A 12,136-nucleotide genomic window follows, 5' to 3' on the forward strand; every position below is an offset into this window, starting at 1 on the left:
GATCTCAGTCTGATTCCTGTCTCATCTTCATCTGATCTCAGTCTGATCCCCGTCTCATCTTCATCTGATCTCAGTCTGATCTTATCTCAGTATGATCCCCGTCTCATCTTCATCTTATCTCAGTCTGATCCCTGTCTCATCTTCATCTGATCTCAGTCTAATCTGATCTCAGTTTGATCTCCGTCTTATCTTCATCTGATCTCGGTCTGATCCCCGTCTCATCTTCATCTGATCTCGGTCTGATCCCCGTCTCATCTTCATCTGATCTCGGTCTGATCCCCGTCTCATCTTCATCTGATCTCGGTCTGATCCCCGTCTCATCTTCATCTGATCTCGGTCTGATCCCCGTCTCATCTTCATCTGATCTCGGTCTGATCCCCGTCTCATCTTCATCTGATCTCGGTCTGATCCCCGTCTCATCTTCATCTGATCTCGGTCTGATCCCCGTCTCATCTTCATCTGATCTCGGTCTGATCCCCGTCTCATCTTCATCTGATCTCGGTCTGATCCCCGTCTCATCTTCATCTGATCTCGGTCTGATCCCCGTCTCATCTTCATCTGATCTCGGTCTGATCCCCGTCTCATCTTCATCTGATCTCGGTCTGATCCCCGTCTCATCTTCATCTGATCTCGGTCTGATCCCCGTCTCATCTTCATCTGATCTCGGTCTGATCCCCGTCTCATCTTCATCTGATCTCGGTCTGATCCCCGTCTCATCTTCATCTGATCTCGGTCTGATCCCCGTCTCATCTTCATCTGATCTCGGTCTGATCCCCGTCTCATCTTCATCTGATCTCGGTCTGATCCCCGTCTCATCTTCATCTGATCTCGGTCTGATCCCCGTCTCATCTTCATCTGATCTCGGTCTGATCCCCGTCTCATCTTCATCTGATCTCGGTCTGATCCCCGTCTCATCTTCATCTGATCTCGGTCTGATCCCCGTCTCATCTTCATCTGATCTCGGTCTGATCCCCGTCTCATCTTCATCTGATCTCGGTCTGATCCCCGTCTCATCTTCATCTGATCTCGGTCTGATCCCCGTCTCATCTTCATCTGATCTCGGTCTGATCCCCGTCTCATCTTCATCTGATCTCGGTCTGATCCCCGTCTCATCTTCATCTGATCTCGGTCTGATCCCCGTCTCATCTTCATCTGATCTCGGTCTGATCCCCGTCTCATCTTCATCTGATCTCGGTCTGATCCCCGTCTCATCTTCATCTGATCTCGGTCTGATCCCCGTCTCATCTTCATCTGATCTCGGTCTGATCCCCGTCTCATCTTCATCTGATCTCGGTCTGATCCCCGTCTCATCTTCATCTGATCTCGGTCTGATCCCCGTCTCATCTTCATCTGATCTCGGTCTGATCCCCGTCTCATCTTCATCTGATCTCGGTCTGATCCCCGTCTCATCTTCATCTGATCTCGGTCTGATCCCCGTCTCATCTTCATCTGATCTCGGTCTGATCCCCGTCTCATCTTCATCTGATCTCGGTCTGATCCCCGTCTCATCTTCATCTGATCTCGGTCTGATCCCCGTCTCATCTTCATCTGATCTCGGTCTGATCCCCGTCTCATCTTCATCTGATCTCGGTCTGATCCCCGTCTCATCTTCATCTGATCTCGGTCTGATCCCCGTCTCATCTTCATCTGATCTCGGTCTGATCCCCGTCTCATCTTCATCTGATCTCGGTCTGATCCCCGTCTCATCTTCATCTGATCTCGGTCTGATCCCCGTCTCATCTTCATCTGATCTCGGTCTGATCCCCGTCTCATCTTCATCTGATCTCGGTCTGATCCCCGTCTCATCTTCATCTGATCTCGGTCTGATCCCCGTCTCATCTTCATCTGATCTCGGTCTGATCCCCGTCTCATCTTCATCTGATCTCGGTCTGATCCCCGTCTCATCTTCATCTGATCTCGGTCTGATCCCCGTCTCATCTTCATCTGATCTCGGTCTGATCCCCGTCTCATCTTCATCTGATCTCGGTCTGATCCCCGTCTCATCTTCATCTGATCTCGGTCTGATCCCCGTCTCATCTTCATCTGATCTCGGTCTGATCCCCGTCTCATCTTCATCTGATCTCGGTCTGATCCCCGTCTCATCTTCATCTGATCTCGGTCTGATCCCCGTCTCATCTTCATCTGATCTCGGTCTGATCCCCGTCTCATCTTCATCTGATCTCGGTCTGATCCCCGTCTCATCTTCATCTGATCTCGGTCTGATCCCCGTCTCATCTTCATCTGATCTCGGTCTGATCCCCGTCTCATCTTCATCTGATCTCGGTCTGATCCCCGTCTCATCTTCATCTGATCTCGGTCTGATCCCCGTCTCATCTTCATCTGATCTCGGTCTGATCCCCGTCTCATCTTCATCTGATCTCGGTCTGATCCCCGTCTCATCTTCATCTGATCTCGGTCTGATCCCCGTCTCATCTTCATCTGATCTCGGTCTGATCCCCGTCTCATCTTCATCTGATCTCGGTCTGATCCCCGTCTCATCTTCATCTGATCTCGGTCTGATCCCCGTCTCATCTTCATCTGATCTCGGTCTGATCCCCGTCTCATCTTCATCTGATCTCGGTCTGATCCCCGTCTCATCTTCATCTGATCTCGGTCTGATCCCCGTCTCATCTTCATCTGATCTCGGTCTGATCCCCGTCTCATCTTCATCTGATCTCGGTCTGATCCCCGTCTCATCTTCATCTGATCTCGGTCTGATCCCCGTCTCATCTTCATCTGATCTCGGTCTGATCCCCGTCTCATCTTCATCTGATCTCGGTCTGATCCCCGTCTCATCTTCATCTGATCTCGGTCTGATCCCCGTCTCATCTTCATCTGATCTCGGTCTGATCCCCGTCTCATCTTCATCTGATCTCGGTCTGATCCCCGTCTCATCTTCATCTGATCTCGGTCTGATCCCCGTCTCATCTTCATCTGATCTCGGTCTGATCCCCGTCTCATCTTCATCTGATCTCGGTCTGATCCCCGTCTCATCTTCATCTGATCTCGGTCTGATCCCCGTCTCATCTTCATCTGATCTCGGTCTGATCCCCGTCTCATCTTCATCTGATCTCGGTCTGATCCCCGTCTCATCTTCATCTGATCTCGGTCTGATCCCCGTCTCATCTTCATCTGATCTCGGTCTGATCCCCGTCTCATCTTCATCTGATCTCGGTCTGATCCCCGTCTCATCTTCATCTGATCTCGGTCTGATCCCCGTCTCATCTTCATCTGATCTCGGTCTGATCCCCGTCTCATCTTCATCTGATCTCGGTCTGATCCCCGTCTCATCTTCATCTGATCTCGGTCTGATCCCCGTCTCATCTTCATCTGATCTCGGTCTGATCCCCGTCTCATCTTCATCTGATCTCGGTCTGATCCCCGTCTCATCTTCATCTGATCTCGGTCTGATCCCCGTCTCATCTTCATCTGATCTCGGTCTGATCCCCGTCTCATCTTCATCTGATCTCGGTCTGATCCCCGTCTCATCTTCATCTGATCTCGGTCTGATCCCCGTCTCATCTTCATCTGATCTCGGTCTGATCCCCGTCTCATCTTCATCTGATCTCGGTCTGATCCCCGTCTCATCTTCATCTGATCTCGGTCTGATCCCCGTCTCATCTTCATCTGATCTCGGTCTGATCCCCGTCTCATCTTCATCTGATCTCGGTCTGATCCCCGTCTCATCTTCATCTGATCTCGGTCTGATCCCCGTCTCATCTTCATCTGATCTCGGTCTGATCCCCGTCTCATCTTCATCTGATCTCGGTCTGATCCCCGTCTCATCTTCATCTGATCTCGGTCTGATCCCCGTCTCATCTTCATCTGATCTCGGTCTGATCCCCGTCTCATCTTCATCTGATCTCGGTCTGATCCCCGTCTCATCTTCATCTGATCTCGGTCTGATCCCCGTCTCATCTTCATCTGATCTCGGTCTGATCCCCGTCTCATCTTCATCTGATCTCGGTCTGATCCCCGTCTCATCTTCATCTGATCTCGGTCTGATCCCCGTCTCATCTTCATCTGATCTCGGTCTGATCCCCGTCTCATCTTCATCTGATCTCGGTCTGATCCCCGTCTCATCTTCATCTGATCTCGGTCTGATCCCCGTCTCATCTTCATCTGATCTCGGTCTGATCCCCGTCTCATCTTCATCTGATCTCGGTCTGATCCCCGTCTCATCTTCATCTGATCTCGGTCTGATCCCCGTCTCATCTTCATCTGATCTCGGTCTGATCCCCGTCTCATCTTCATCTGATCTCGGTCTGATCCCCGTCTCATCTTCATCTGATCTCGGTCTGATCCCCGTCTCATCTTCATCTGATCTCAGTCTGATCCCTGTCTCATCTTCATCTGATCTCAGTCTGATCTCCTCACTAGCTCCTGCTGTCTGTGTTTCAGAGCATGAGACTGAAGCTGATCGCCAGCAACAGCTCCATCGAGAGGAGATTCAGCTCCTGGATTGGAGGATCAATCCTTGCATCACTGGTGAGAAACACAACAGCTGTTTTAACACATACTGCATCACAACACTCTATTATATATTATTGTAAATATATAACTGACCTGATGTGTTCGTCCTCAGGGAACCTTCCAGCAGATGTGGATCTCAAAGCAGGAGTATGATGAGGGAGGAAAACAGAGCGTGGAGAGAAAATGCCCCTAAGCACACACACACACACACACACTCTCACACACACACACACACACACACACACACTCTCTCTCACACACAACACACACACTCTCACACACACACACACACACACACTATCTCTCACACACACACACACACTCTCTCACACACACACACAGAGAGAGACACATACAAAACACACAAACCCCTCAAACACACCGTCTCTTTCTCTCACTGTCATATGACATGCGCTTCATGCTGAATTATGTTTCTGTACAAACTACATTTCACTGATCTGCATACAGTATTTACAGTAACTCAGAGTGTCGCGTTCTCTGTCAGAAGCCCAATAAACTGAGAAATATCATCATGAGTTCAGGAAGCTTCGTTCATGTGCAACACATTAGCAGAAAACAAGAATTCTTATATACATTTGTATATTTATTCATTTTATTTCATTTTAAATTAAAAATGTATTTTAAAACAGTATGGCCTGGTTTCACAGACAGGGCTTAGACTAAACCAGGATTAGGCCATAGCTCAATTAGGACATTGAAGTAATTTTTATTAACGTGCCTTAGAAAAAAAAACACATTACTGGTGTGCATCTCGAGACACAACAAAGGCACCGATATATTTTAAGATCAATCAGTGCGAGTTTCTTTCAGTTGAAACAGCTAAGAATTATTTTAGTCGGGAACTAAGCTTAAGCCTTGTCTGTGAAACCCAGGGTGAATAAATTCAACGAAATGATGGTTACATGGTAAATGTAAATAACCACCCCCAATATGATGTCTGTTATATCATATCATATATAATATCGCCATGGTACATGTTTAGAAACAGTTTCTCCTGCGTGAAATACGTCATCGGGGACGCACAGACGTCACTCTCGGCGCTGGCCTTGACACGACGGCCGGCGCTGACGTCGCGGGAGCGCGCACGGGAGATAAGTGACGTTTAAATGCGGGATGCACGCGAGAGGACGGGAGTCAGCGCGCGCACTCACGGTAACAGCATCTCACGAGGAAACGCGTCGATTCGGCTTTTTATGCTTTAATGTAAGTTTCAAGAGCAGGTAAAGTACACTATACGAATATTAATAACATTATAGATTTTATAAGAATTTGTTATAGTTTTAAATGAGTGGCAAAACCAGTCATAAGGGTATTTATGATTTATGCATCTGAAAGCTGAATAAATAATCTTTCCATTAATGTATGGTTTGTTAGGATAGGACAATATTTGGCTGAGATACAACTATTTGAAAATCTGGAATCTGAGGGTGCAAAAAAATCTAAATATTGAGAAAATCATCTTTAAAGTTGTTCAAATTAAGTTCTTAGCAATGCATATTACTAATCAAAAATTAAGTTTTGATATATTTACGGTAGGACATTTACAAAATATCTTCATGGAACATGATCTTTACTTAATATCCTAATGATTTTTGGCATAAAAGAAAAATGTATAATTTTGACCCATACAATGTATTGTTGGCTATTGCTACAAATATACCCCAGCGACTTAACACTGCTTTTGTGCTGCAGGGTCACATTTATAACCTTCACGTCGTTCGAAACCTGACTTTCTTCCTTCCATAGGATTGTCTGAATTTTTGGGTGAACTATTCCTTTAAGTTCAGTTAATACTATAGTAGGATATTAAAATAATCGACTTTGTAATAATGATTTAAACACTATTGAATGATGATCTAAATCGCTGTAGTTTGACTAATGTCATAGTACGGTGACCCGAGGGTGGTTTTGTGTCTTTGAACAGGAAGTTGATGTTATTCTGCGATCTGATTGGATGGGTCTCACACTGTGCTGCTTGCTGAAGGACGGCGGTCCTAAACAACACCATAAATCCCGATCAGCATTCTGTCCGTTTTCTGTAGCCCCGCCCATCCGCCTGGCAGTGCTTTTAGACACGCCCCCCGTCGCCCCTGGAAACCCGCGGTCGCAGTGGAGCCCCACCTACCTGTCGCCCAATCTGAAGGTGTGTCCGTCGGGTGGGCGTGTCTCTCGCGCCCGTGTGGAGCAGAGCAGTGATGCGGTCCGTGGCGCGGTCGGCACGGCGACGGGGCTCCATATATGGGAGGTGCTGTGGGAGGAGCAACAGAGAGGAAGCCACGCCCTACTGGGTGTGTCCACACACAAATGCACCCTTCAGGCCTCGGGCTACATGGCGTTAATAGGTGGAGACTCGTGTTCCTGGGGCTGGGATCTCTCGACCAATCAGCTTTGGCATGATGGGAGGGCGGGGAGGCGGTACCCTGGGGGCGGAGCCAAGGGCGTCTTAAGTGTTCCAGATCGTGTGTTAGTGGTGGTGGACGCAGACGCAGGGACGCTGGGATACGTGGTGGACCACTGCTATCTGGGCGTCGCCTTCCAGGACCTCCCCAAAGGGGCGGAGCTTTTCCCTGCTGTGAGCTGCGTTTGGGGAGGAGCTCAAATCTGCATACGCTACCTGTGTGGCATGACACGTGAGTGTGACATCATCACATGTCCGACACCAATGATGTCACATCACAAAGTGATATAAAAATTTTTTTTTTTTTATCATATTTGAAAAATTATTAAAAATCATTAAAAACAGTAAAGTAACACTAGTGTGTGAGGTTAATACTCAGTTTAACATCAAGCTTACTGAACTTAAATCCACAAGTAAAAGTCATTATCATGCTTAAGTTTTTATAGTGTTTTATATCATGTGTGCTGGAAGCACAGACCAACTTTAAAGATGATACCATTTTTCCGTACGTTTCGAATAATCCGTCATTAAGTTTTTGAGTTTCTCAGCTTCTGAGTTTTTACAGTGATGTTTTATAATTAGAGCTCGATGGAGGACAAAAATACACAGCACACACAAACAACAAGATATTTTTATCCACGCATTTTTCAGCATTAAATTAAATATACAGTAAGTGCTGTTAACATTAATGCATTAACACAATCGTTTGACATTCTGTGTGATTTTTGAGCATACTGTATATTTATATATAAATATCAAATCCAACACAAACTTTCCTTAAAGAGACACTAACAGAACAGAAACTAAATATATTCAAACTAATGGATAGCCGTAATAAATATCTGATGCACAGTGCATTCTGGGCTAGCGTCATCAGCGCTGGCGTGTTCTGATCATCACTGACCGTGTTTCTCAGGAGACCCACCTGCTCTGGAGGCTCTGAGCCGGTTATCTGCGCGGAGGGCCCTCGGAGGGGCCGGGCCCCGGAGCCGGACGCTGTCCTTCCCGTCTGCTCTACAGCGCCTCCTGCTGGACTCACACAGCACAAACACTGCAGAGGAAGAGCAGTGACACTGCACATCACAACACAGCTTTACTTAAAGCTTTTTTTTCATTTGGGTGTTTTTCTAATTTATGTTAAAAATTGCAGATGTGTTCAGATTGTCAATCAGAATCAAACTGCAAGACTAAATCTTCTTAAGTCAGAGAAGAATTGTCTAATGATGGTATATTCTGCAACTCCCTTTCCTTTTGTCGTTTTTCTTTTCCTGTATGTATACATTTGTGTCCCTGCAGCACAAAAGCAGTGTTAAGTCGCTGGGGTATATTTGTAGCAATAGCCAACAATACATTGTATGGGTCAAAATTATAGATACCTTATTTATTCAGCTTTCAGATGATCTATAAATCTCAATTTTAAAAAAAATTTACCCTCATGACTGGTTTTGTGGTCATATGTACATAGAGAGATATATAAAGTGAACATTATGTTAATATATATATATATATGCATACATTTATAACTGAGGAAGTCCAGTTTTTTATTTCATATTTCCATTGTTAAACAAATCTTCAAAAACTTAAAAAGTAATTTTGTCTTAAGAATTGAATACATTTGTTTTATATTATTTTGCCTCCAATATAATGTATATTTTAATATATAAAATATATCTTTTTGCAACATTTACATTTAGTCGTTTAGCAGATGCTTTTATCCAAAGCGACTTCGTTCCAAACGAGGACATTCACACTGTTATTTCCCTGTCTATCTCTGTGAAGCTGCTTTGAAATAATATGTATGGAATAAAAGCTGTATTTTAATAAATGTGACTTGACTAGAAAGTAATACGAGTTCCAGATGAATGCTTTACTGATATAACCGTCCATCTGGAGAATCACGCCTTTCATTATGAAGAATATCATCATACCAGGCTGAATCTCATGAATAATCAGGATAAAATAATTGCACCATGCAAAAAAAAAGACATAATGGCCTTTCTTTATGCAGCATCTGTGTTTGATGATTCAATCAATCGTTCAGTATGAATGCATGAGTGTCACCTGATCAGATCCAGCGACTGACATCGGTTCAGGTCCTCAGGAGCATCAGACACGCTCGTCTAGATCAGTCGCTCACTGAGGAGAAACCCACAGACTCACACTCCGCAGTGTGTGTTCCAGCAGTGCATGTGCTGTGTAAAACACACACTCAAACGTCAAAGAAAAACACTTAAGACGCTCCTTAAAGACATCTGAGAGTTTATTTCAAATATAATAAAGCACATGAATAAGTGAGTAAAATGAGGTCATCTCCAGACTCTCTGAGGTCCTCCTCTGCGGCTCGCTGATCTTCTGCTCGGGACGCTTCGAGACGACACGCACGCCTGAAACACACACACACACACACACACAAAGAGTGCTTTATTATTAAAACAAAACCGTACCACACTATAAATGAATAACAAATATTAACATTGAATATTAATTCTATAGTGATCATTACATTTAGTTCATAGTTCATTAATGTTAACATTAATATATTAGCAGAAGTTGAAATTAGCACACACTAACTAAACTAAACTAATCTCTTTCTTGAGTCACTTGTCACCACCTGCTGGCGTTACGTTGTAATTGATGCCGTCTTTATTTGAAGCTTCAAGTCACTTGCAAAAAAGTGATTTCATCTATTATGATAGCTGCAGTAGACAAGAGTTTATATCTGAACGACATGTAAACTTTTAACCCAGTGCTTCTGTGATTATCTGAATGTTTGTGACGGATAACGATACGACTGCTTGTGAAGCTGTTTCATCCCTTTAGGCCTACATTAACAGCTCTCTTGGGCTCAGCCGCAGCGTGAACGCAGATTTGAATGTTACAGTGTGTTACAATGTGTTACAATATGACCGTTTCATAGTCCATGTTTTAAATCCGCATTTGAAGTGCACAGAAGCATGTGTCAAAACAAACAGCAGAGGTGTCAGTGATTCTCCTCTAGAGGCCGCTCTCGCTCTGTATAATAACAGCGGATCTTCTCAGCCGCTCCAGCAATAGATGCAACCCGGAAAACTATCAGCTTTTTATGAATTTATGGATTTAACTATGGATTTTTGCGGATAGCCAATAGTTCTAGCAAAACAGTGTTCATTTCGTTATTCGTAATTTTTGTCAATGACATTTTTTCACAGACAAAAACGAGACGATGATGAAATAAAAACTCTTTTTGAATGACGAAAACAATGACGAAAATTGTTCATATTGACATTTTCGTCAACGAATAAAAACGAGACGAAAATGTTACGAAGGGACGATTGCACAGAGATCCAGTCTGAATGAACTAGGGCTGTCAAAATGGCTGAAAAACTAAATTCGAATTTCGCACTAAAATATTATCAATATTTGAATTATAATCGAATTTAAAAGGAATATTTTCAGTTAGGGTGGAAAAAAGCTTTTGGCTTCTCTCCTGAGGCCACAAGAGGGCGCATAATGTTTAAAATAATGTTTATAAACCATATATAATTAATTAAGTTGCTTAACAATTAGAAACAAAACAGCATCATGTATGTACGTATAGTTTAATACAAAGAACCGAAAACCAATCACAAAGAGTGCTTTCTTCATTTAAAAACATGAGATGCAGAAAAACCGCCAAAAAGTCTCCAGACATGTTTTTTAAAAGTCGAACTTGCATTAATTTTCCATGGCTTTCTAAACATGCCGCTCTTGAGTGTCACGCTGATAGACGTCCCTCTAGAAAATGTGATAAATATGTGTTCTGTGTGAACGGCTTGGTTTCAGTTTTGACGTAACGTCTTCTCCACATTGATGTTCTCTTTTTCCGCAGTATTTTGAATGAATAGCGTAGCAGCGCTGCATCTAGTGGCTTCAGCTGGATAGACTAACAAAAGCATTAAAATACAGCGACACCTACATCGTAATCGCATCTCGTGGATCAATTTAATTTTAATATAAAGGCATGTCATGTGTCACAGGAGTTAAATCTGTGTTTATATTGCATGTTCAAACCTTAAAGGGGTCCTATTATGCTGTCCGGTGCGCGACCGCCTGAAACGTCTTTGTTTGCGCTTCCGAAAGCAGATGATGTCAGGAAACAGTGGTCGCAATTTATTTTTTAACTCTGTCCCTGAGCATTATAACCCCAATTTGCTATTGTGTGCTGCGCATTTTACTGAGGACAGCTTCCAAATCATAAGATTTAGTCGACTAAAACAAATTCAGATGACTAATGGCATTTTAGTCCAAAAAATAAGACTAAAACTAAATCAAAATCATCGGTCCAAATTAAGACTGCAGCAAAAGCGATACATCGGTGGACATCTAGCTGTGGCGGTCACATGACTCCATGCAAACACTAGCGAAGCGGATCACCTCTGGTTTGTCACGCTGATCTGGTTTCTGCTCCAGGGTTGATCTCGGCTCGCTCATGTGACGCTCAGGCTCATGTTTAAGCTCTTTGATTGCCTCGTCCACAGGGTCACCGGGGGAGCGTTCCAGCAGCTGATGCGACACACAGGAAGGAGCGTGAGTGTGTGAGAGAGAGAGTGTGTGTGTGTGTGTGTGTGTGTGAGAGAGAGAGAGTGTGTGTGTGTTGTACCTTTGACACGTAATACTGCAGCTCATTCTGTCTGTTGTCTTCATTTAGAGAGGAAACTCTCATTCTGTTGGGCGGAGCTTCATCTCTGATGGGCGGGACTTTCTCTGAATCACTACTATACCACACTCCAGAAGCCCCGACCCTGCCCCGCCCACTGTCTGCACTGGAGCTGTGATTGGTCCGTGTGTCTGTGGGGGCGTGGTTCTGCTTCTGCATCACTCTGATCTGATTGGATTCACACTGACTGTGATTCAGATTGAGAATCTGCTTCATTTGAACTTCTCTCGTCTCCTCGTTCCTCTCTTTCATCGTTTCATTCTCTGAGAACGCAGGCCTGACCCACAATCCACTGCAGTCACTGAGCGCTGCAACACAAACACACAGTGCAGAGGAGTTCACCAGTGTGGGATATTAAATATTCATTCATACAAACGCCTGCAAAATTCCCTTTTTAATAAATAATAAGATGTGTGTGTGAGTGTGTGTGTGTATGAGAGTGTGTGTATGTGTGAGTGTGTGTGTGTGTGAGTGTGCGTGCGTGCGTGCGTGAGTGAGTGTGTGCGTGCGTGCGTGAGTGTGTGCGTGAGTGTGTGTGTGTGTGTGTGTGTGAGTGTGTGTGTGTGAGT

At 44.5% G+C, this 12,136-nt stretch overlaps 3 protein-coding genes across 10 annotated transcripts in view; 2 read left to right on the forward strand and 1 right to left on the reverse strand.

The window, feature by feature from the left end:
* Window positions 1–4,728, forward strand: part of actl6b (actin-like 6B) — an 18,274-nt gene extending 13,546 nt beyond the window's left edge. For both annotated transcript variants that reach the window (XM_016574582.1, XM_016574583.1), the window contains 2 exons: window positions 4,402–4,488; window positions 4,586–4,728. In XM_016574582.1, coding sequence (XP_016430068.1) covers window positions 4,402–4,488; window positions 4,586–4,666 — 168 coding nt within the window. In that variant the 3' untranslated portion in view covers window positions 4,667–4,728. The remainder of the gene's footprint in view (window positions 1–4,401; window positions 4,489–4,585) is intronic.
* A 928-nt stretch (window positions 4,729–5,656) lies between these two features.
* LOC107757166 (SPRY domain-containing SOCS box protein 2) lies at window positions 5,657–8,035 on the forward strand. Of its 2 annotated transcripts, none has more exons than XM_016574579.1 (3): window positions 5,657–5,697; window positions 6,419–7,124; window positions 7,809–8,035. In XM_016574579.1, the coding sequence occupies exons 2-3, from the start codon at window positions 6,449–6,451 to the stop codon at window positions 7,961–7,963; spliced, it is 831 nt and encodes a 276-aa protein (XP_016430065.1). In that variant the 5' UTR covers window positions 5,657–5,697; window positions 6,419–6,448; the 3' UTR covers window positions 7,964–8,035. The 2 variants fall into 2 exon arrangements, with proteins under 2 accessions (XP_016430065.1, XP_016430066.1); XM_016574580.1 differs by lacking the exon at window positions 5,657–5,697 and adding an exon at window positions 6,211–6,258.
* A 1,112-nt stretch (window positions 8,036–9,147) lies between these two features.
* cntrob (centrobin, centrosomal BRCA2 interacting protein) overlaps window positions 9,148–12,136 on the reverse strand; it is a 30,487-nt gene continuing 27,498 nt past the window's right edge. For all 6 annotated transcript variants that reach the window (XM_016574590.1, XM_016574591.1, XM_016574586.1 and 3 more), the window contains 3 exons: window positions 11,511–11,875; window positions 11,285–11,413; window positions 9,148–9,276 (listed from right to left, as the gene is read on the reverse strand). In XM_016574590.1, the coding sequence (XP_016430076.1) occupies window positions 9,199–9,276; window positions 11,285–11,413; window positions 11,511–11,875 (572 nt within the window). In that variant the 3' untranslated portion in view covers window positions 9,148–9,198. The remainder of the gene's footprint in view (window positions 9,277–11,284; window positions 11,414–11,510; window positions 11,876–12,136) is intronic.

Source organism: Sinocyclocheilus rhinocerous, unplaced genomic scaffold, assembly GCF_001515625.1.
Source record: "Sinocyclocheilus rhinocerous isolate Xijiao unplaced genomic scaffold, SAMN03320098_v1.1 scaffold2428, whole genome shotgun sequence".
NCBI lineage: Eukaryota > Metazoa > Chordata > Actinopteri > Cypriniformes > Cyprinidae > Sinocyclocheilus > Sinocyclocheilus rhinocerous.

What these genes read in the sequence shown, in the direction of transcription:
- LOC107757166 (XM_016574579.1), top strand. Translation starts at nt 6,449, where the DNA reads ATGGGTCTCACACTGTGCTGCTTGCTGAAGGACGGCGGTCCTAAACAA. An exon ending in CTACCTGTGTGGCATGACAC is followed by an intron (nt 7,125 to 7,808) that starts GTGAGTGTGACA and finishes CGTGTTTCTCAG; the next exon opens with GAGACCCACCTGCTCTGGAG.